A 21008-nucleotide genomic window follows, 5' to 3' on the forward strand; every position below is an offset into this window, starting at 1 on the left:
GTGGGAATTAATTAATTAATAACTCTCATCGGTTCTCCAGGCCGACGGGCGTTAGTTATTAATTCTCGTCGGTGAGTTAACGGCCGACGGGAATTAATTATTCTCGTCAGTCGCTGACGGGGATAACCTTATCCCCGACACATGACACATGTCGGCTGAGAACCAACGGGTATAAGACCTAAACCGACGGGAATAAGTAATTCCCGTCGGTTTAGTGCTTATTCCCGTCGGTTCCTGGCCGACGGGAATTAAGTTATTTCCTGTAGTACTAGCTCTCCTTTAGGGTGTCCAAAATTATTTTTCGGCATTCATTTCATTTTAGAAAACTTCTCGTATTATCGCTTAACCTCCATATTATTATCATGAAACTATTTTTATATGATAGTCCAATCTAGTGATTTGTTTCTCACGGTGTCGCCCCACCTAAAAATTTGTCATATGTTCACCATTGTGGTTAGGTTTTGCATGGATGACATGATTAAGCAACAACATATTGATATTAGCAGATACGGGTTCAAAAGGAAGTAGAGTGGTATAGTAGTGCTAGCGTGTATTATAATTGAATTCCTTCTCTTTATTGTTTGTCCCTTTCCACAGGAGATAGAAAGCAGGAAAGACAAGAAACAAGGGGGAAAAGCTAGGGGATGCTCCCCTATGTCTTGCTCCTTTTTCTCGCTCATCTGGTGTATAAAAGTGCACATACATGTAAACCTTATTTGGATAGTCTCGTATTTACCTCAATTCACGATTGAGATGAATACGAGAGTAACCAAACAAATCCGTATAGGTCTCCCATTCCCATCACATGCATGTATGGTCGATTCCGTCCCAAAAGGGAGTTGTAAGGAGAATTTGTGTTGGTGGGATTGAGCATAATCGAGCATGGCATCTTTCATCCTTTTTGGATTCTCTCACGATGGGCACGTTCATGAGCTTGCTGCTTTAATTTAGGGTTGTTTAGCCTCTATGGACTAATTTTTAGTCCCTCCATTTTTATTTTAGTTCCTAAATTATTAAATACGGAAAGTAAAACTTGATTATTTTGGAACATAAATAAAATGAAACGAAGAAACTAAAAATTAGTCGGTAGAAACCAAACACACCTTACCCAGCCTGATCTTTATGTTTCACCTTTACAGTAAGCGATTGTTCATGAGCTAGATAGGCAGCTAGCTAGTGCAAGGGTATGTTTGGTTGGGTTGTGGCTGTCAAAAAAGTTGCTGTGGGCTGTGAGCTGTGAGCTGTGGAAAAAGCTGCTGTAGGCTGTAAGTTGTTAAAAAGCTAAAAAACCGTTTGGTGGAAATCACTAAAAGTCGTTAAAAATTCTTCGATATATGTTTTCATATTTCCATCCGAAAAGCCACTAAAAGCAGGTCCAGGGGTGCTTTCAGATTTGCACTACGAGAAAGTTGACTTTTAGAAAAAGCTGCTTCCTGGATCCAGACCTTTGGTTGGCTTTTGGCTTTTAGGGGGGCAAAAGACAAAGCCAAAAGTCAAACCAAACACACCCCAAAGGTAGGTACATACAAGTGCAAGGAAATAAATTCAGTGCTGTCCTAGGGCTGGCTGGTGGGCTTTGCTTCCCTACGACCGCGAATGGGCCGTTTCGTATTATTATTATCCGATTCGTGGACAGTGGCCCGGAACCGGGAAGGCCGTGGAGGCATCATCGGTGGGCTAGGGTGAGAGGCCCTCCTGAGTCCGGGCCCAGTCCGACGCCTTCCCGCAGGTCGACCGTCTCATTCTCCTCCGTCTGTAGCCGTTACCCATTTGTGTCATTTGGGTGGCAGTGCCAGTGTGTCATTGTGCTGTGCGACGTGTGTCAAGGCCTCGAGTTCTCTGACGAAAACACACGAGTCACGCGCGCGCTGGAACAACCAGGCCGGGGGGGCACAGTTCCTTCAGTTCAGTCCACATGCACTTCTTCAGTTCCGGCAGACAACTAGCTAGCAGGTCTTTTTTCTTCTCCAACGCGCAGGAGAAGATTGTTTGCTGAAATCTGCCACAACTATCCTCTAGGTATGATGCGTTCTTCTTTGAGCCCTTCCTATATGGCTATATAGGAGCAGTATGTTTTTCCCCCCCTGGATCCGCCGCCGCTGCTGCTGAGAAAAATGCTGAGCAGTCTGTTGTGTCTGATCGTCCTAGAGACCTGGACCTTGCGATTTGCTATTCCGACGTCAGATATTAGAAACAGGTCACCACCTGTACTCGTACGCACGCCATCGCCATGCATATCATCTTCGTCATGCATCCACCCATAGCAGAGCATTGATGAGGGTCATTAACCGCGTGCCTCTGTTGCTGGAGGAGAGGGATCGCATTGCATCCCTTCTGGGCGGAGTCACATGAATCACCTCACTCACTCACTCTGCTGTATCTGTCTCTCAGTGGTCTCTCGCGGTGTGTGCTGGGCGTTCCTTTTACTATGTGGCAGGCAGAGCCAGAGCCCAGAGCCAGCGGCATGTTTTGGATTCGAAACAGGGCAACCTCGTGCTTCGGAGTAAATTCCTTTGGATGGACAAAAAAAAAAGAGAGAGGCAGGATCTGAGGAAGACGCAGCCTGCCATTCCCAGAGCCAATTGCTTCCTTCTCTCTCCCGCCGTACCCCATGGTTGAAGGCTTCATGCCTTCATCGATCGCCGCCTACCCCTACCTCCGGGGTTACCCCTGTGACGCCGGTGTCCACAGTCGTCCACTGCAAGAATGTACTACCTGCCCCCATGGCCCCAATCCCCCCATCCAATCAGGGACGTGCAGATAGGTAGGAGAATCTCTGGGTCCTTTGGCTATGGAGACACGACTGCACTGCACCGGCCACCGTTGTCCGCGGGCAGCAAGAGCGAGCGAGACCTGGATCTGGATGGAATCCCTCAGGTGCAGTAACTGCCTTCGCGCCCACAGCGCTACTAGTAGTAGGTGTGGTGGACCTCGGCCGGCTCCGATCCAGCGGTGATTCAAATGCTCTCTCCCTGCGCCGGAGCAGCCGTTTCAAACATTCCCGCGAGATCGATCGCCCGACCTGCGGGCAAGCTCTGCGCCCTGCATGCGGTGGTCCGTCGACTGCGTCTCAGAGCTCGGACCAAATGAGCCCTTGCCCCCTTGGTGCTACTGCTGCTGCTGCTGCGGGGGTGGGGGCGGGGCACAGGTCTCCCCCCGGCCGGATTTTAATTAACTCGGGATTAATGGAGATGGCTAGAGCAACGATGGAGAGGATCGCTGGAATCTGGACGACCGGCCACACATCCTTCAATCTTCTTGATGCTCTCTGAATCCCACGGTCCGGTGGTCTGCCCGTCGTCGGCTTCAGGCCCCGCAGCGTGTTCTTGCCGTGCTCTCTCTGCGCCGCTCAAGAAGTCAAGATGCGCGCCCTATTCATCCTATGGTTCACCAATATCGTCAGCAATCATGTTAGTTCTAGTGATTAGATTATTAGATAGAAAAACGGCACACCCTGCGTCTGGATCGATAATCCTGCTGGCTGCAACAGATGCAAACTCCATGTGTCCATCTAGGGATGGCAACGGGGAATTCCCCGCCGGGGAATAGCTCCCCATCCCCGTCCCCGCGACGAAAAAACTTCCCCGCGGGGATCCCCACGAACGCTTGCGGGGAGCATTTCTTTCCCATCCCCGTTCCCCGCGGGGATAAATCCCCAACGGGGATCCCCATCCCCGTTTAAATTACAATTAAGACATACATACTTTGCTATTAATGTTAAATATTGCCGCTTATACACATTGTCAGATATAAGAAATCATTATGCATACATCAAAATGAACGCATTTGTACAATTAGTGGTCTCTTGATAAGGTAATTATTTATTTTTGTCGTTAACTAGTACAAAAAACATAATCACATGCAAGTTTAACGGGTCCCCGCGGGGAACGGGGATGGGGAATGCTTCCCCGTCCCCATCCCCGTTTACCCGTCGGGGGTTAAATTTTCCCCGTTTATATCCCCGCGGGAGAAGTTTCTTCCCCATCCCCATCCCCTAATGAAGGAATTCCCCGCGGGGAATCGGGGATCGGGTCCCCATTGCCATCTCTATGTCCATCCAAGCTTTCGAATCCTCTCACACTCGAAAGTCAAACAGCAAGCCTCTGACCAGCTGAGCTTCAAAGAGCATGCAAGCCGGCCGATTCTCAATCACCACAACGGTATGGCGGCTAGATACTGCCGTAGCCCCTTACTCCTAGGTACTAGACTTCCTATTATAGTACTGTATGATTGGCGGGGAGATCGAACGAATCCCGGACCGGCACAAGTGGCATTTGTAAACTGGCAACAATAATTCCTCACAAAACCAATGCAATTCAAGCAAAGATAAAATAAAATATACTAAAAAAAATTGTCAGTCCTCGTCGTCCGTCCACTCGTACTATATTCTCTCGAGATTATTATATATATTGCGAGTATCAATCGAGACAACCGCGGCTGCTCCGATCGATCCAAAAAGATTCAACTGATCGATGACAGGCCAGGAGGCCACTGATCTAATCTGAATCTGACTTAAACAAGTCAGCTAGGTGGGGCAAACTGACTGACGCGCGCGCGCGCGATTGGGCCCACAAAAGGGCATGCATGCGTGTTCAAACTTTTTGAAAAAAAGAAATGCTTGTTTATCTCGAGCAGCGGTTGAGACTAGGGCACAGATAAGACGGGTGATTAATGACAAACGGCTACAAGGAACTCATGTCAAGACGTGCGCCCGCCTCGTTTCTCGCGCTGATTAAATAAGGTGTGTGGCACCTAGTACGTCAGGGCGAGGAAGTAGTAGTCCTACACTCGTTTTACTCCATTCCACTCCCTTCCACAATAATCTCTCCGCCTCCAAAATATATACAACTCTATTTTTTTTTTCTATCCACGAAGGAAGTGGAAGGTACAGGCTTCAAGTTGTGGTACACGGGGACTGCAACAAACAAGAATGGAGTAGGCGTCTTGATCGATAAGAGCCTTAAAGATGGAGTAGTAGATGTTAAGAGGGTAGGAGATAGAATCATCCTAGTCAAGCTGGTCATTGGGGACTTGGTTCTCAATGTTATCAGCGCGTATGCTCCTCAAGTAGGCCTTAATGAGAACTCAAAGAGGGAGTTCTGGGAAGGCCTGGAGGACATGGTTAGTAGTGTGCCAGTTGGCGAGAAGCTCTTCATAGGAGGAGATCTCAATGGCCATGTGGGTACATCTAGCACCAGTTTCGAGGGTGTGCATGGAGGCTTCGGCTTTGGGACTAGGAATCAAGAAGGAGCGGAAATCCTGAACTTTGCCCTAGCCTATGACATGTTTATAGCAAACACTTTCTTTAGGAAGAGGACATCCCACCTGGTGACCTTCAGTAGTGGCCAACACACTAGCCAGATTGATTTCGTCCTCTTGAGAAAAGAGGACAGGCATGCCTGCTTAGATTGCAAGGTTATACCTGGAGAGTGTGTGGTAACCCAACATAAGCTTGTCGTAGCTGACTTCCGTTTTAAGATTCGTTTACAACGGAATAAGCATAACAAGGTCACTAGAACAAAGTGGTGGAAGCTTAAAGGGGATGTGGCCCAAACTTTCAAGGAGAGAGTTATCGAGGAGGGCCCTTGGGCAGAAGAGGGAGACTCAAATATCATGTGGAGGAAGATGGCGATGTGCATCCGAAAGATAGCTTCAGAAGAGTTTGGGCTGAGTCAAGGAAACAGAAGGGAAGTTAAAGACACTTGGTGGTGGAACGAAGATGTCCAAAAGGCTATCAAGGAGAAGAAAGATTGCTACAAACGCTTACATCATGACAAGTGTGCAGAAAACATAGAGAAGTATAGGATAGCGAAGAAGTCTGCAAAGCGAGCGGTTAGTAGAGCCCGGGGTCAAGCCTTTGACAACCTTTATCAACGGTTGGACACAAAGCAGGGAGAAAAGGATATCTATAGGATGGCCAAGATTCGTGAAAGGAAGACAAGGGATGTCAACCAAGTCAAATGCATCAAGGATGAAGCAAACCAACTATTAGTGAAGAATGAAGAGATCAAGAATAGATGGAAGGAGTACTTCAACAAATTGTTCAATGGAGGGAATGAGAGTTCTACAATAGAATTGGACGAACCATTCGATGACAACAACAGGGGTTTTGTGCGAAGGATACAAGAATATGAAGTTAAGGAGGCGCTAAAAAGGATGAAGGTAGGAAAGGCGATGGGCCCTGATGGTATCCCTATCGAGGTATGGAGATGCCTTGGAGACATAGCGATAGTATGGCTGACTAAGCTTTTCAACACCATCTTTCGGACAAACAGAATGCCCGACGAGTGACGGCGGAGTACATTAGTACCAATCTTCAAGAACAAAGGAGATGTTCAAAGTTGTACTAATTACCGTGGAATTAAACTCATGAGCCATACAATGAAGCTATGGGAGAGAGTCATTGAACACCGCCTGCGAAAGCTGACGAGCGTGACCCAAAATCAGTTTGGTTTCATGCCCGGGAGATCAACTATGGAGGCCATTTTCTTACTAAAACAACTTATGGAGAGATTCAGAGAACAAAAGAAAGACCTGCATATGGTCTTCATAGACTTGGAGAAGGCTTATGACAAAGTACCCAGGAGTGTAATGTGGTGGGCCTTGGAAAAACACAAAGTAGCAACAAAGTACATTAATCTTATTAAAGATATGTACACTAATGTTGTGAAAAGTGTCCGAACAAGTGATGGGGACACCGATGACTTTCCAATTAACATAGGACTACATCAAGGGTCGGCTTTGAGCCCTTATCTTTTCGCTTTGGTGATAGATGAGGTCACAAGGGACATACAAGGAGATATACCGTGGTGTATGCTTTTTGCCGATGATGTGGTACTTATTGAGGAGAATAGGAGTGGTGTTTCGCAAAAGTTGGAATTGTGGAGACAGACGCTGGAAGCAAAAGGTTTTAGGCTTAGTAGGTCTAAAACGAAGTATATGAAGTGTGATTTCAGTGCCATGGGGTATGAAGATGGCGATGTTAGTCTTGATGGGCAAGTGGTACCCAAGAAAGACACTTTTCGTTACTTAGGATCAATGCTTCAGAAGGATTGAGACATCGATGAGGATGTCAGTCATAGAATTAAAGCTGGATGGTTGAAGTGGCGGCAAGCGGCGGGTGTCTTATGCGACCCCCGGGTGCCACACAAACTAAAAGGCAAATTCTACAGGACAGCAATCCGGCCGGCTATGTTGTATGGAGCAGAATGTTGGCCCACTAAAAGACGACATGTCCAACAACTGTGTGTGGCAGAGATGCGTATGTTGCGCTGGATATGTGGCCACACAAGGAGAGACCGAGTCCGGAATGATGACATACGAAAGAGAGTAGGAGTGGCGCCAATTGAGGAGAAGCTTATGCAACATCGTTTGAGATGGTTTGGACATATCCAACGAAGACCTGAAGAGGCACCAGTGCATATCGGAATAATTAGGCGTCCCGAGAATGTGAAGAGAGGTAGAGGTCGACCAACCTTGACGTGGACAGAGGCAGTGAAGAGGGACCTGAAGGAGTGGAATATTGATAAAGAGCTCGCCGTGGATAGGAAGGGGTGGAAGTGTGCAATTCACGTGCCAGAACCTTGATTTATAGTTCCGCTTTTCCTCCTTAATCGTTTGACCTTTTCTTGTGCCCATTTAGACCTTGCTGGTTCTTGTGGGTTTTATCTCTTTTATGTGTTCCCACGTTTCGTCGTTTTCGGTTCTCCTTTGCCTTTGTTTCCCCTGTTTTCTTTGGGTGTTGAGCTCTGAGGTTTTCATACGGGGTTTCATCTCTAGCCTACCCCAACGTGCTTGGGACAAAAGGCTTTGTTGTTGTTGTTGTTGTGTTGTTCGAATAAATGATAATGAATATGGACATACATACAGACTACGGTTATATATTAACTAATGGATATAAGTTTAGTCTAAAATGAATTACATTTTGTGACGAAGGGAGAACTACGTAATATCAGTTTATTCTCACTAAGACTGATCTTAGAACTGCAATTACAGCACATGCATATGATAGGAGTTCCAAATATCAAGACCCTGCCAAATGCCAACTCAAGGCAGGTAGTACTCCGGAGGCAGCTCAAATAATTTCAGATTTTTGGATGCCTTGCTTACACAACTAATTAAAATCTAGTGCCCATGGTAATAAACGAAAAGATCCTTGCCGCGCTAAGTGTATTGTTACAGGCTTACAGGAGGATCCGAGCTGCGCGACACTTGACCTCAAACGATAGATGGAATGCAATGGCATGCGGTTTGAGATAGATTTGAACCAAATGCGACGAAATGGTTGCACTGCGCCGACACAGGAAACTAAGCTGGCGTGCCGGGGCGACATTGCTGGGCTCGATGCAGTATATATAGAGCATATACAGTACGTACTGACATCGCTGAGAAACATTTGTCGTCCGATCCGTGTCCTCCTGCTGGACCCGGGTTTTGAAAACCAAAAAAAGCCCCCCCCCCCCCCCCCCCCCCCCCCCCCCTGCAGATGTTGATTGCAATCTACTCACGCTCTTCAGGGGCGTCATGCGTCAGCCGTCAGGTGTGCTAAAAACGTTGTTTATTTGCCCCTCGGCAAGCACACAAAAAAGATCATGTCATGTACCCCGTACGCGTACACACACATATACTATATAGTGCAGGCAGGACACGAAAAGCAAGGGGCCAATAATACGACGAAATGAAGCAACAAAACAAGAGGACACGCGGCCCATTTTAATCTGAACAACCGTATATTGTTTTTTAACTCTCGTAATAGCAGCTCTGTCGTTTAGCTACCATTGTTCATCAATTTGGAGCTAATAATCGGCCGGCCGTGTTCTTCAGTTGAAACAAAAGGGATGCATGCATATATACATGCTGCGTGTAGCTAGTACTATAGCATTATTGCAAGAAATTACGTACGTGTAATTTGAGAATACACTATGCTGAGTTTTTTAATATAATTCTACCTTCCCTTCGTTTTTTTTAAAAAGGGGAAATAAACGAACATTAAATCTGGCTGGGAGACAACAAGTGGTTGCCTGCGGATCCCTGTGGCCAATTTGGCAACCTGTTGCCCCAAAACGGAAGGTTCTGCCGCGAGGCTCTTCGTTCGCGGCAGATCGATCCAGGCGCTAGCTAAAGCTAGTAGTAGCTAGTGCGCGCGCGCTGCTGCTGCATACTATATACATGCATGTGACGTCGCCCCCGCGCGGATCTCAAGGCGAGCTAGCTACTATAGCAGTACAGTATACTGAAACGTCTCCTCTGCTGATGCACTAGCTGTAGCTGCAGTTTTTTTAGCTGGGATAAATAAAACCCAAAACATATCGGAAATCGTCTTTGTGCGCCTACATATGCAGGAGATCGACGAGACCCCATCGCATTGCTAAGTTTTGAAATTTGAAGTGCAGGGTCAGCTAGGTTACACTTGCACACGGGGCAGGCAACTGTAGCGGCATCGGCCGAGCTCTGTGGGACGGTGGTGTGCCGGTGTCGTGGTACGGGTACTCTTTCCGTGGAGAGAGAGAGAGAGAGAGAGAGAGAGAGAGAGAGAGAGAGATGAGATGGTAGAGCCAGCCATAGAGAGGGACACAGAGAGAGCAGGCGAGAGAGAGAGACAAGATGCGCGCGCATGCAGCAGAGCCAGGGCCAGGGATAAGGTCTCTTGTTTAATGATGCCGATGAGAATACAGGACGGCATAGAATATGCCCATCATATCGCCGCAGAGCGTACCCTCCCTTCCGTCCTCGCCACAGTGTACAGATAGCTACCGGCGGGGACTGTAGTACGGAACGACGCGCTCCGGGCTCCGGCCATTTACTCGTGGAGTTATATGTCTGCATGCAAAGCTGCTGGCATGGCATGGCATACCGCACATGCATGCATGCGTGGCCACTGTTCATCGATCGATCCATCCATGGGAAGCTGAGCGAGAGGGCGAGACCATGCATGAGTTGTATAGGGCTAGGCTTTGCAGATTCGAGACGACGTGCCGGCCGGGCTTCACTGTGTACTCAACATCTGGGCACCGGGGTCAGTATACCACCAGCAGCAGCAGGGTACGACCGAGCTATATACGAATGTTAGGTTTCAAAATTAAACAACAAAAACAATTATTTGTAGTCGAAGTTTGACAAGTTTAACAAAACAGTTTTTTGTTTTTGTAAAAGACGACGTGCCGGCCGGGCTTCACTGTGTACTCTGTACCGGGGTCCAGGTCCAATATACCGAATTTTTTGCATTTTGGTTCTTCATCGAAAAAAAAAATCACATTTAGACCCTAGAAAATTTTAATGTCATTTTTGGACCCTTTACTCGGCGCCGTAGCCTGTGGCGCCGAGGTAACACAGCTCGGCGCCATAGGCTATGGCGCCGAGGTACGTGCCGCGTTGGCACAAACGGATGTCGTGGCGCCGACGTGGTACTGAGCTCGGCGCCATAGATCTTGGCGCCGAGCTCTATTCTATATAAAAAACTTGTCTAGCTTAGTTGGTAAAATACAAGGCTCTTAACCTTGTGGTGTTGGGTTCGAGCCCCACGGTGGGTGTTTTTTAATACTTTAGTCTTTGTCACTTATTTGTTTTTTTTGTTGTCCATATTTTTCGTTTATGTCGCTGATTTGTCTGTCCTGATTTATTTCTCGTCCAGTTTTATTTTTGTGACTGATTTATTTATTCGTCCAGATTTTTATCCGGCGAGCACAACAGCTGTGTGCCACAGTGCTCACAAGCCGTCAACTTCTCCCCTTGTTTGCTCAGCTAACCACAATAAAAATCAAATGAGAACACTCTTACTTCAATCGTGATCAAATAAAAATATTATATTTTCATTGAGTTTTTTTAACATAAATTTTAAATCCATAATAACATATTCCCAGTAAAAAGAAGCACACATATTCATCTTTTTTTCTTCTGCACTAAATAAAAGTATACTACATTATATACTTGTCTCATGGATGATATATTTTAGAATTTACTGCATATACAACTGATGTGCTCGCCGGATAAAAAAATCTGGACGAATAAACAAATCAGTCACAAAAATAAATCTGGATGAGAAATAAATCAGGACGAACAAATTAGCGACATAAACGAAAAATATGGACAAAAAAAATAAATAAGTGACAAAGACAAAAAGTATTAAAACACGCTCACCGTGGGGCTCGAACCCACGACCACAAGTTTAAAAGCCTTGTATTTTACCAACTGAGCTAGACAAGTTTTCTATATAGAACGGAGCTCGGCGCCAAGATTTATGGCGCCGAGCTCGGTACGCGGCACATACCTCGGCGCCACAGCCTATGGCGCCGAGCTGTGTTACCTCGGCGCCGATTAAAGGGTCCAAAAATGACATTAAAATTTTCTAGGGTCCAAACATGAATTTTTTTCTGATAAATGACCAAAATGCAAAAAATTCGGTCCAATATACCACCAGCAGGGTACGGTGTCTCCCGGAGCTAAAAAGCTACTACACCATCACGTTAGACATCGGTCTGTATTACGTCAGGGCCACTGTAGACATGCACGCCGACGCAAAGAGGAGGCGGCACGCGGCAGCGGGCCAGCGGCGACTCGGCGAGCGAAAGGAGGCCGAACCCCGGGCACACGGCCCCGCGTTGAGAAGCGTGCGCGCGTAGCCGGGTGGTAGCTAGAGGCGCCGCGCCGCCGCAGGGAGGTCGGAGCCCAATGCGTGCAAAAACCGAAGTGACAGGTCACGGGAGCCACGTACAGCGAGACGGCAGGCGAAAAGTCCCCTTTGTAGCCCCCTCCTCGATCGCTTCGCTAGCTACTTTCATCTCCTGCTCTGCTACACTACACAGGCCAGACCTCCCTCTCGGCTAGCGATCAGCGCGACCAGCTCGGCCGGCCTGTTGGCTGGATCGAGGCAGGCTGCCTGCCTGCCTGCCTGCCTGCTGCCGTCGCATGCATGCGTCGCCGGGGACGCCGGGGAATAACGCCTGGCTCCATCATCGACGGGGCGGCCGCGGCCGCAGCAGGCCCGCGGCGGTAGAAGCGGCGGCGACGACGGGGCCGATGCGTCGTCGTCCATGCATATGCCTGCCTTACCTGAATTACCTGATCGATGGAAATCTGGACGCTAGCTAGCTCGGCCGCTGCCCATCCCTCCTGGTCTTCCGTCTGCTCCGCCAGTCCGGCCGGCTTCCTCGCTCTCACCCACTCACCTGCGCTGCGCATGCATCCGATCCCTTGCTGCCAGTAGCGATCGATGCCTTCCCTGGTTTCTGGCTTTCCGCGCTGGTGGCTGGTGGCCGGTGACAGGGCTCGAGAGGCGAGCCGGCCGCCGCTGCACGATCCTTGCTTGGTCAACGACGTACGCTTACAACTTTTCATGCACGACCATGATGATAAGACAGATGCGAGCACATGCAGAGCGCGTACTCACTGTGTACCAAAACAAAACAAAACAAAGTACGTACTACACTTTTAAAACTAAGGTACAACTGTACAAGAGCACTTCAAGGAAGAAACCAGCGCCAGTATAAAATTATATGTGCATTAGTTACTCCACAATCTAAGCTAACGCATATACATAGATATGGTTCGTAGATAAGTGACAAATATATAACCGTACAAAAGAAACTGAAATTATCCATTGTAAACATAGTTTCTATTTATAATATATACCTAAATTAATAGATATAGAAATTATTTGTTGTTTCTAGCACAGGGACTTTCCTGAAAAGATGGACCAACATATAATGTTTATACATTGAGACCCCAAAAAATAGCAAAAACTACTATTCCTAGGTGGTATATAGCCCTAAAAGTGAGGCTTAATGAAGCCTTGGCCAGGGAATTGAATTTAAGATCATTGGTTTTGAACCTAAAAGTTTAAACTGTCACGAGAAGCTGTCACGAGAAGCAGGGACGGAGCCAGAAAAAAATTTAGGAGGGACTAAACTAAATTGATGTAGTATAAAAGTTTATTTTACATTATACTGTATACATTTTAGATTAGGGGAGGCTGTAGTGGGGCTCCATAGAATCCGAAGCGGTACGGGGGCTCGAGCCCCGCCCACCCCACCGCTAGATCCGTCCCTGACGAGAAGATGTGGAATCCACGTATATTCTTTGACAAGGCGGAGTCATGGACGAAGCTTGTGGCGACGCTGGGTGGGGCCAGGGTCAAGGTCACTAGCGTGATACCTCGACGTCATGGCTTATAATTGCAGAATCGTGTGACCTCAGTGTTAAGAGAGATGACGCAAAACCTATAGGGTATGAAGATAGAATAACTTTCTGCCATATCTAAACGCGGTATCTGTAAGGGAAAAAAGAGTCAAAATAAAAAAATAAAGATTTGGGCGCTCAGCCGCCTACGTGCACGGGCTTTGGTACTATATGTACTGGTATGCACCAACTTTAATTCGTGCATGCATGCGTGACACATGATGAAGAGGTCGGACGGACGGACGAGCTAGGGATGGGAGGGATCGGAGGGACCTCGATCGGTCACTCACACCTCTACTACTCCTATAGCTATATCAATAGCACGCGTGACTCTCACCCTGACACCCTGGCCAATTGACCTGACCAACTGGCATGCACGTCGTCTTTTGTTTTGTCAGCAGGTGGTGATGTGTGTAAGAGTACCGGCCGGTGCCAATTTGATTGATCATTCGACGACAAAGGCAGGTCTCTCTCTAGCTAGGGCTACCTGGAACGGATGGGATCACAGGTGCTGTAGCTAGCCGCGACTCGCGAGCAATACCCCGTTCCCGTAATGATAAGCTTGTAGCTCTAGCTAGGCCCTAGACTAGACTTCGTTCTTCGCATGCTAACCATCTACTATCTGGAATCTGGATCGATTCCACGCGGAAAAGGGCTGCGAGGGACACACAGTACGTACATTTGAACTGCCTTCCCCCTGCTTATATTCACCGAGTGGATCGAGTTGAACCAGCGTGAAATTTGTGCGAATTCAAACGCGCTCAAACTAGGTCCTCTTTACTAAACCTCCCGGCCCTTACCCGTACGCATCGCAGACGCAGTGCAGTGAGTGGGGATGGGTGTGGGTCGACGACGGCTGACTGTGCATAACTGCTGCATACCGCGCGTACTGCTCCACGGGCGACGAGATGTCGAGGCAAGGGCCCTCCGTGCCGGCTGCCCCACCTCGCCCCGGCGGTACCGGTACGGCTACGGCAGTACGTCAGTACGTGTGCGTACGCGCTGCTACAGGCCACGCTAGCTTCAATTGCATCCGTCGGGCTGGCGGGTTGGGGCCGCCGCGACGACCGTGTGAGGTTCTTCTGGGTGTCGCCGGGATACCCGCTCTCGTCGTCGTGGACCGTCCATGGCCTCTAAGCAACAGTGGCGTCCCATCAATTTGGTTCGCCGCTAGCTGTGCCGTGTGGCCATGTCGCCGCGGAGTTTTTCTAGGACTGGTGCCGCGCGCCGTGGACGCGGACATGATTGCAATGCATGGAGATGGTGCACTGGACCACCGCGCAACTAGGCAGGCTTACGTGCTGCTTGCGTCAGATTTTAAAACTGCAGCTGCAGGCGCGACAAGCCCGAGGATCGATTTTAGCCAAGATTCCTCGTTGCCAACCGCGCGCTGCTGGTCCAGGAAGGAAGTGAGGCCGCAGCCGGCCAGCCTCAGCGGACAGCGGGCGGGAGGAGAGGCACAGAGGAGGCTGAGAGCCGCAGGCAGCGTGCCGAGCGAGAGGGAAAAAAAGACTATCCCAGGGCGCGACACCCGATCGGTGTTTGCTAGGCCCCCTGTCCCGGCGCCCACATGCGCGCCACTCTCAGTCCGTCCGCGGTCCGCCTGACGAGCCCCGTCGCGCATCTACCGATGGATGGCATGTGGGTAAATAGATACACCTAAGCACTAGCATATATACATTGAATACAACCAAAATATTAGAGGTGAATAAATTATTATCAGCGAAATAAGAGCGTGCAATATTGTGGAAGTAGTCACATATCGACACAATTATCCGTGTTTTTCATGTTCGTTGTTGATCTGAGTGTCACCGCTTAGCAAGTGTGGGCAAGTGTGCATGAGCTAACTTAAGTTTATGACTCAAGAAGTGTAGTGTAAGACTTACCAAGAAAAATAGCTAAGGATGCGCATAACTTTTAATTTTGTCGGTCGAAATTTTATTGCCAGTTATTAAGTATAAATAAATACATCCAGATCATAAATAAAATATATAAATAAAATATCCCACAATGCAATGCATATTCGGTTTAGTTTAATTTCACTATATAATCATGCGAGAGGCCCGATCCACTATGAGCACGACTGATATATCAATTTTATACTCTGCAGAGGTGGCACATTTATACCCATAAATTCGTGTTTCCCTTCTAGCATGGGTTTGCAAGCTCCTTGGACACTTCTAAGGTGAATAGATAGGGATCCACTACGAGATCTTTACAACATTCCACTAACCCGAGAAAACTCATTACGATTTCAGGCAGAGGGGTATAGGAATCTATCGTCCAAAGAGCTATCATAGATAAATCGATTCGACAACCTCCCTATAATTGTGGCAACTCTTCCCCGCTTGCCCCTTTCGGTAAGGTTCTCACACACTAGCTTCACTATGTAATTAGCTAAGGACATCTCATTCCACCCTTTGGTAACATTGTTGTCTCGGATTGATGCTCCATGTTCTAATTAAACACACATCTTTATCGTGTACAATAATAATAAGACAACAATAACCGTAAAGTGTGATCATAATTCATATGGAGAATTAATCTCAAAACCAGGTAGAGAAACAGTAATACTACCAAATAATTCATTTGTATGCGAGGTGTAGGGTAAACAAGACTATATGTAACAGGTTCCATCAATTTAACCTAAGTGTGTAGCGGTGAGAACATAATCATAAATATTGTTAGGTCAAAGATTAAACCTTGGGACACTGAGGTACTAGCAGCACAAGTGAAAGCGAGAGAAAAGATGACAACATCATAAAACATCCATAAACCTAGATAGAAAGGCGACGACCGTGATTATGATGAACTTTCTTCCTTTTGCACGCTAGTCTCTTCCTATATATTGCTAGTAGTCTTAGAGAGTGTTTGATTTTTCTGACTAGAGTATAGTTCGTGCCATATTAAATTTTAAATGCTAATTATATGTATTAAATATAGTATAGTCATAAAACCAATTATTGAGGGGAAGACTAGACGTCGAGATAGATTTATTAAGCATAATTAGTCCATATTAGCAAATGACTATTGTAGCATCACATGAACAAATAATGAACATTCATCTTGCCATTTAGTTCTCATTTGTATAATTAGATTTATAATTAGACTGTAATTAATACTTTTAACTATGATTCAGACATTCAATATAACATGAACTAAAGTTTAGTCTCTGAATCTATATAAACATATTATTAGTGTTCTATATATTGCTAGTAGTCTTAGAGAGTGTTTGGTTTTTTCTGAATAGAGTATAGTTCGTGTCATATTAAAGTTCAAATGCTAATTACATGCATTAAATATAGTCTAGTTATAAAACTAATTATTAAGGTGAAGACTAGACGCCGAGATAGATTTATTAAGCATAATTAGTCCATAATTAGCAAATGATTATTGTAGTATCACATGAACAAATAATTGACATTCATCTTGTCATTTAGTTTTCATTTGTATAATTAGATTTATAATTAGACTGTAATTAATACTTTTAGCTATGATTCAGACATTCAATATAACATGAACTAAACTTTAGTCTCTGAGTCCACCCCCTAATTACATAAACATATTATTAGTGTTCTCTTATATCGTAATCGTCTCTTCTCCATACGTTCAACATCAGCCGCTCACAGGCGTCGAACACGCACCAGCAGTCCGGGTACCAGCCTCATCGTTGTTCCCGTGCTCTTTTTGGAGTCTTGTTGCGCGCACCGGCAGCTGCGACCTGCGGGTGTGACGTGCGTGTGCGTGTGTCGCCACCTGCTTCCTCCGTTCGAAAAACGTCCTCTAGATTCCCTCCCAATTCTTTAGGGCCATGGCCAGCTGAGATCACGTCGGATCGGATCGGTCGGTCACCGTCAACCAAACACGCGCACGGAATCCGTTTGAATGGAGAGAAAAAAAATCCAAACGACGCTGCCATTGTTGCGTTGCGACGCTCGTGCTGGCTCGGAAACGACACCGTGCTTCTCTTTCTTGTTGATTGATGGTGATTGGGGAACAGGCGGAATGTACATGCATGGATCGAGATGATGACGATCCAGCCGCGCTACTGTTTATGAACGCAAAAACGAAATCAAACGGTACGGGACGGGATGAAATCTCTCCCTACTTCCCCGACACACACTAGCTTATTGCAAGCAGGAAGAACGACAGCAGTGAGAGGTCACGGATGGGATCGGAACAACAGGGATCAGCGAGGAGATGCATGCTGAAAAGGAATTAATGAGAGCCTTCCCTATTAGCAGCACCCGATTAATCATCCCGGTCGGGCGGTCGATCGGTTCACCTTCACCACCTCCTCTGCAGGAAGAACAATTCGCGATCCCGCCGCTCGGCCGCCGCCGCGGCGGCGTCCGACGCGCGCCGATCGAACCGGCTCACGACGGCGGTGCGGAAGTCGAACGCGTCCTGCGCCTGCGCGCGGGTATTGCACGGCTTGTGCATGCCCACGCCGGCGCCGCCCAGGCTCGCGCGGGCCTCCAGGACCACCTCGCTGAGCGGCACCCGCTTCCGGGCCGGCTGCTGCTGCTGCTCCTGCTGCTCCAGCGGCCGCTGCTTCGGCGCGCTCTGCGACCGGGACGACGACTTGGCCTCCGACGACCGCGTGCTCGACATGTACCCGGGACAGCCGGGCGACGCGGCGAGGTAGCCGCCGCCGTTGCCCCCGGCGCCGCAGACGCTCCTGGCGGGGGTCGGCGGCGCGCAGCGGGGCGTGCACTGCGCCGTCGCCGGCCGCGGCTTCTCCGGCGCGCACCAGTCGTAGTCCGGGAAGTGGCGCGACGTGGGCACCGCGATGCGCGGGGGCAGGTGGTGGTACTGGTGCAGGTGCTGGCACGGCGGCGGCGGCGGCGGCGGCAGGAGCGGCGACGACACCGACTGCGCGTACCACTCGTCCTCGGTGCGCAGGGACGACGCGCGCGACCGGGGCCGCGCCGTGTCCATCTCCACGATCTTGGGGCTCCGGTCGTACCCGCCTCCGTACGACGCCGACTCGATGCTCGCGGACAAGCGCCGGCTGTACGCCGCCACGCCGTGCTCGCTGCGCGTGTCGTCACCGTACCGCTCTTGCTGCCGACACAAGCAACGCGGGGCCACGGACAGAGCGGGTTTCCCTTGGTTAGACAACAGAGCCAACCACGGGCGCGACGGATGGACTGCGGCGGCTTGCTTCGCCGCAAAGGCACGGACTCGGAGGGCTGGAGGTCGGTGGTTGACTTACCAGCGAGAAGCGCGCGCGGACGGGAGGGTGGTGGTGGAGGGGCGGGAGCGCGGGTAGCGCGCGGCTGTAGCGGGCGGCGCGGACGGCTGCCTGCGCGCGGACGAGCGCCTGCATGCTCTGCAGCGTCGCCGCCGCCTGCCGCCGCACCAGGTAGCCGCGCACCAGCGCCTGCAGCTTCACCAGCGCCTTCAGCGCTCGCAGCGCCTTCTTCGCCTGCAACGAAACGATTCATCAGACGAATTTGGATAGCAGAGAGAGAGAGAGAGAGAGAGAGAAACTTAAGCTAAATCATGTGATGATTAATTGGTACAGGGGAGGGGGCAAAAAAGAATCTTTAGTGAACAGTGGAACAGTATTCAGACGAGCCGACTGTTGCATGGTCCCCTGTGTCTGTGCGCGTATGTGTAATGTGTTTGTGGAGTGAGTGACCACAGAAGAAGAAAGAGTGGAAGACGAAGGAGGGATCAATCAAGAGGAGAAAGCCAGGTAGCTAGCCAGCCACTGACCAAGAAGCGTCTGAATGCCGTCTGGATCTTGACGGCGGCGCCGGCGCGGCCGCGGGGGTCCAGCACGGGCACCGGCCCTCCGCCGCCGAAGACCGGGCCCTGGCTGGTGAGCCGGACGACCTCGACCGCGGCCTGCGCGGCGGCCACGGCCGCGTCCGCCGCCGCCGCTGTGGCCGCGGCGACGGCGATGGCGTGCTTGCTCTGCTGCCGCCCCGTGTCGTCGTAGAGCGACTTGAGCCACGCGGCCTCGGCGGCCCGCGCGATCGCCGCGTTGCCACCGCCGCGCACGGAGCCCTCGGTCGCCGCCGCGGCGGCCTCGGCCGAGTCCCGCGAGGACCTCGCGAAGCTCCAGCGCTTCCTGTCCGCGGTGGGCGGCGCCGGCGAGGCCCGCCTCTCCTGGTCTTTCCTCCCGCCGCCGAGCAGGCCGCGGAGCCACCTCGCCGCCTTGCCCATCCCCGGAATTCGCAGCCGGCAAGTGAAGCTCGGCTCCGCTCCGCTCCGAGCCTAGCGGGGGACTGAGTCACTGAGGTGCGGTAGAACTAGAAGCAGCTGAAGTGAGGGGGTGGCAACGGCCGGTGGAGTTAGAAAAATGGAGCCTGGGACTGGGACTGCGAGTTTGAATAAGAGAGGGAAAGCAGGGGAGGAGCGGGTTTGGAATAAAACGAGAGGAGGGCGGGCCATTAGCGGACAAGAGCACCCGGAAAGATGCAGCGCAAGAAGGCAGAGACGACGGGTCGGGGGACCCTCTCCTCTCCTCACGCTGCTACTAGCTGAATATTCGTGTGTTTTTTGTGCGGCGTGTAAACCGACTTAGCTGACGCCCTAGTAGCTGGCTGCGCAAAGGCACGAGATGGACGACGGGTCGGGGGACCCTCTCCTCTCCTCACGCTGCTACTAGCTGAATATTCGTGTGTTTTTTGTGCGGCGTGTAAACCGACTTAGCTGACGCCCTAGTAGCTGGCTGCGCAAAGGCACGAGATGGACGACGGGATTAAAGAAAAAAGAAATGGGCGTCGCCGTCCCAAATCCAAGAGGTTTTTTTGAGTTGGTGCGTGCGCCGTGGACGATGAGTTCAAAAAGCGGCAGGATCAGTTCAAAAGGCGCGACGAAGGTGCTGGCGCTGCTGCTGGCGGTGATGTGTCTAATGGCGGCAGTGACGTCGTGGCTCGTGTACTACTGATGTGCAGTTGCAGTGGTAGTACTACTAGTCGTGTGAGTGTGATGGATGGATGTATCGCGATCGCAAGGGCAGGGACATACTATGATACTGACACTTGTATATTATACAACTGTGATCATAATAAAGTACTCCATGCTTTGTCCTTAATTTATAAAGTATATATATTATAAAAAAACACAAAGTCAAGAAAGCTTTCGTACCTGCAAAGAGAGCAAGATGGTGCGGTGAAATTTACAAAAAAGGTTTGTCCTTAATTTGGCGCAGGTGTCTCTCATACTTCAACTGTGCTGCACTGCATGATCTGCGTCTTGGCAGCCTGTGTGTGTCCAGCATGGATTTTGATTGGCTGATATCGCGTTCTGACCTGGTTTATATCAGCTCCAGTCAGCTAGGTTAGATTGGGTTGGCATAGTCTCTGCTTGTTTGTGTTTTATCGAACCAATTTTTTGAAAGAGGCAGAAGTACCTTGTTTTTGTATAAAAAGCATACAGAGGTTTGATACAAACGCCGACACCCATGCTCGACTAGCTCGGTTATCCGTTTATGATACTGTTGGATCGTGCATATATATAATCACGCAAAACATTATTTACGCTATAAACTGTACTAGCTAGACAAAAAGAAAAGAAACATATATAAAAACAAGTACCAAAGCCTCCAGTGACAAACATCTAGCTAGGATTAAACAAAAAACAACCAAAGACTTGTCGTAGAAGCCTCTCTGTTTCCATGACTTCGTTTTTCCTTATCTTCAGCAACATTAGGGCATGTACGACTCTAAGCCCTTGGATCATTAGCAATATACGAGCAATTAGTGTATATATGTAGCGCCAAATTTCTTTTTTTCTTTTTTTTTTTTCATCCGATGGGATACGCGCATGTAAAACATTATTTACGCTATAAACTGTACTAGCTAGACAAAAAGAAAAGA

At 49.1% G+C, this 21008-nt stretch overlaps 1 protein-coding gene across 1 annotated transcript; it reads right to left on the bottom strand.

Annotated features, from left to right (window-relative positions):
- Positions 1-17114: 17114 nt before the first annotated feature.
- On the bottom strand, positions 17115-20062 carry LOC103649639 (protein IQ-DOMAIN 14). The gene is made up of 3 exons (XM_008675371.4): positions 18898-20062; positions 18392-18604; positions 17115-18240 (listed from the first exon to the last, which is right to left on the bottom strand). The coding sequence occupies exons 1-3, from the start codon at positions 19348-19350 to the stop codon at positions 17461-17463; spliced, it is 1446 nt and encodes a 481-aa protein (XP_008673593.1). The 5' UTR covers positions 19351-20062; the 3' UTR covers positions 17115-17460.
- Positions 20063-21008: the final 946 nt, after the last annotated feature.

The sequence above is a fragment of the Zea mays genome, chromosome 3 (assembly GCF_902167145.1).
Source record: "Zea mays cultivar B73 chromosome 3, Zm-B73-REFERENCE-NAM-5.0, whole genome shotgun sequence".
Lineage (NCBI taxonomy): Eukaryota > Viridiplantae > Streptophyta > Magnoliopsida > Poales > Poaceae > Zea > Zea mays.

What these genes read in the sequence shown, in the direction of transcription:
- LOC103649639 (XM_008675371.4), bottom strand. Translation starts at nt 19,350, where the DNA reads ATGGGCAAGGCGGCGAGGTGGCTCCGCGGCCTGCTCGGCGGCGGGAGG. An exon ending in CGGCATTCAGACGCTTCTTG is followed by an intron (nt 18,605 to 18,897) that starts GTCAGTGGCTGG and finishes GTTTCGTTGCAG; the next exon opens with GCGAAGAAGGCGCTGCGAGC. An exon ending in TCCGCGCGCGCTTCTCGCTG is followed by an intron (nt 18,241 to 18,391) that starts GTAAGTCAACCA and finishes TTGTGTCGGCAG; the next exon opens with CAAGAGCGGTACGGTGACGA.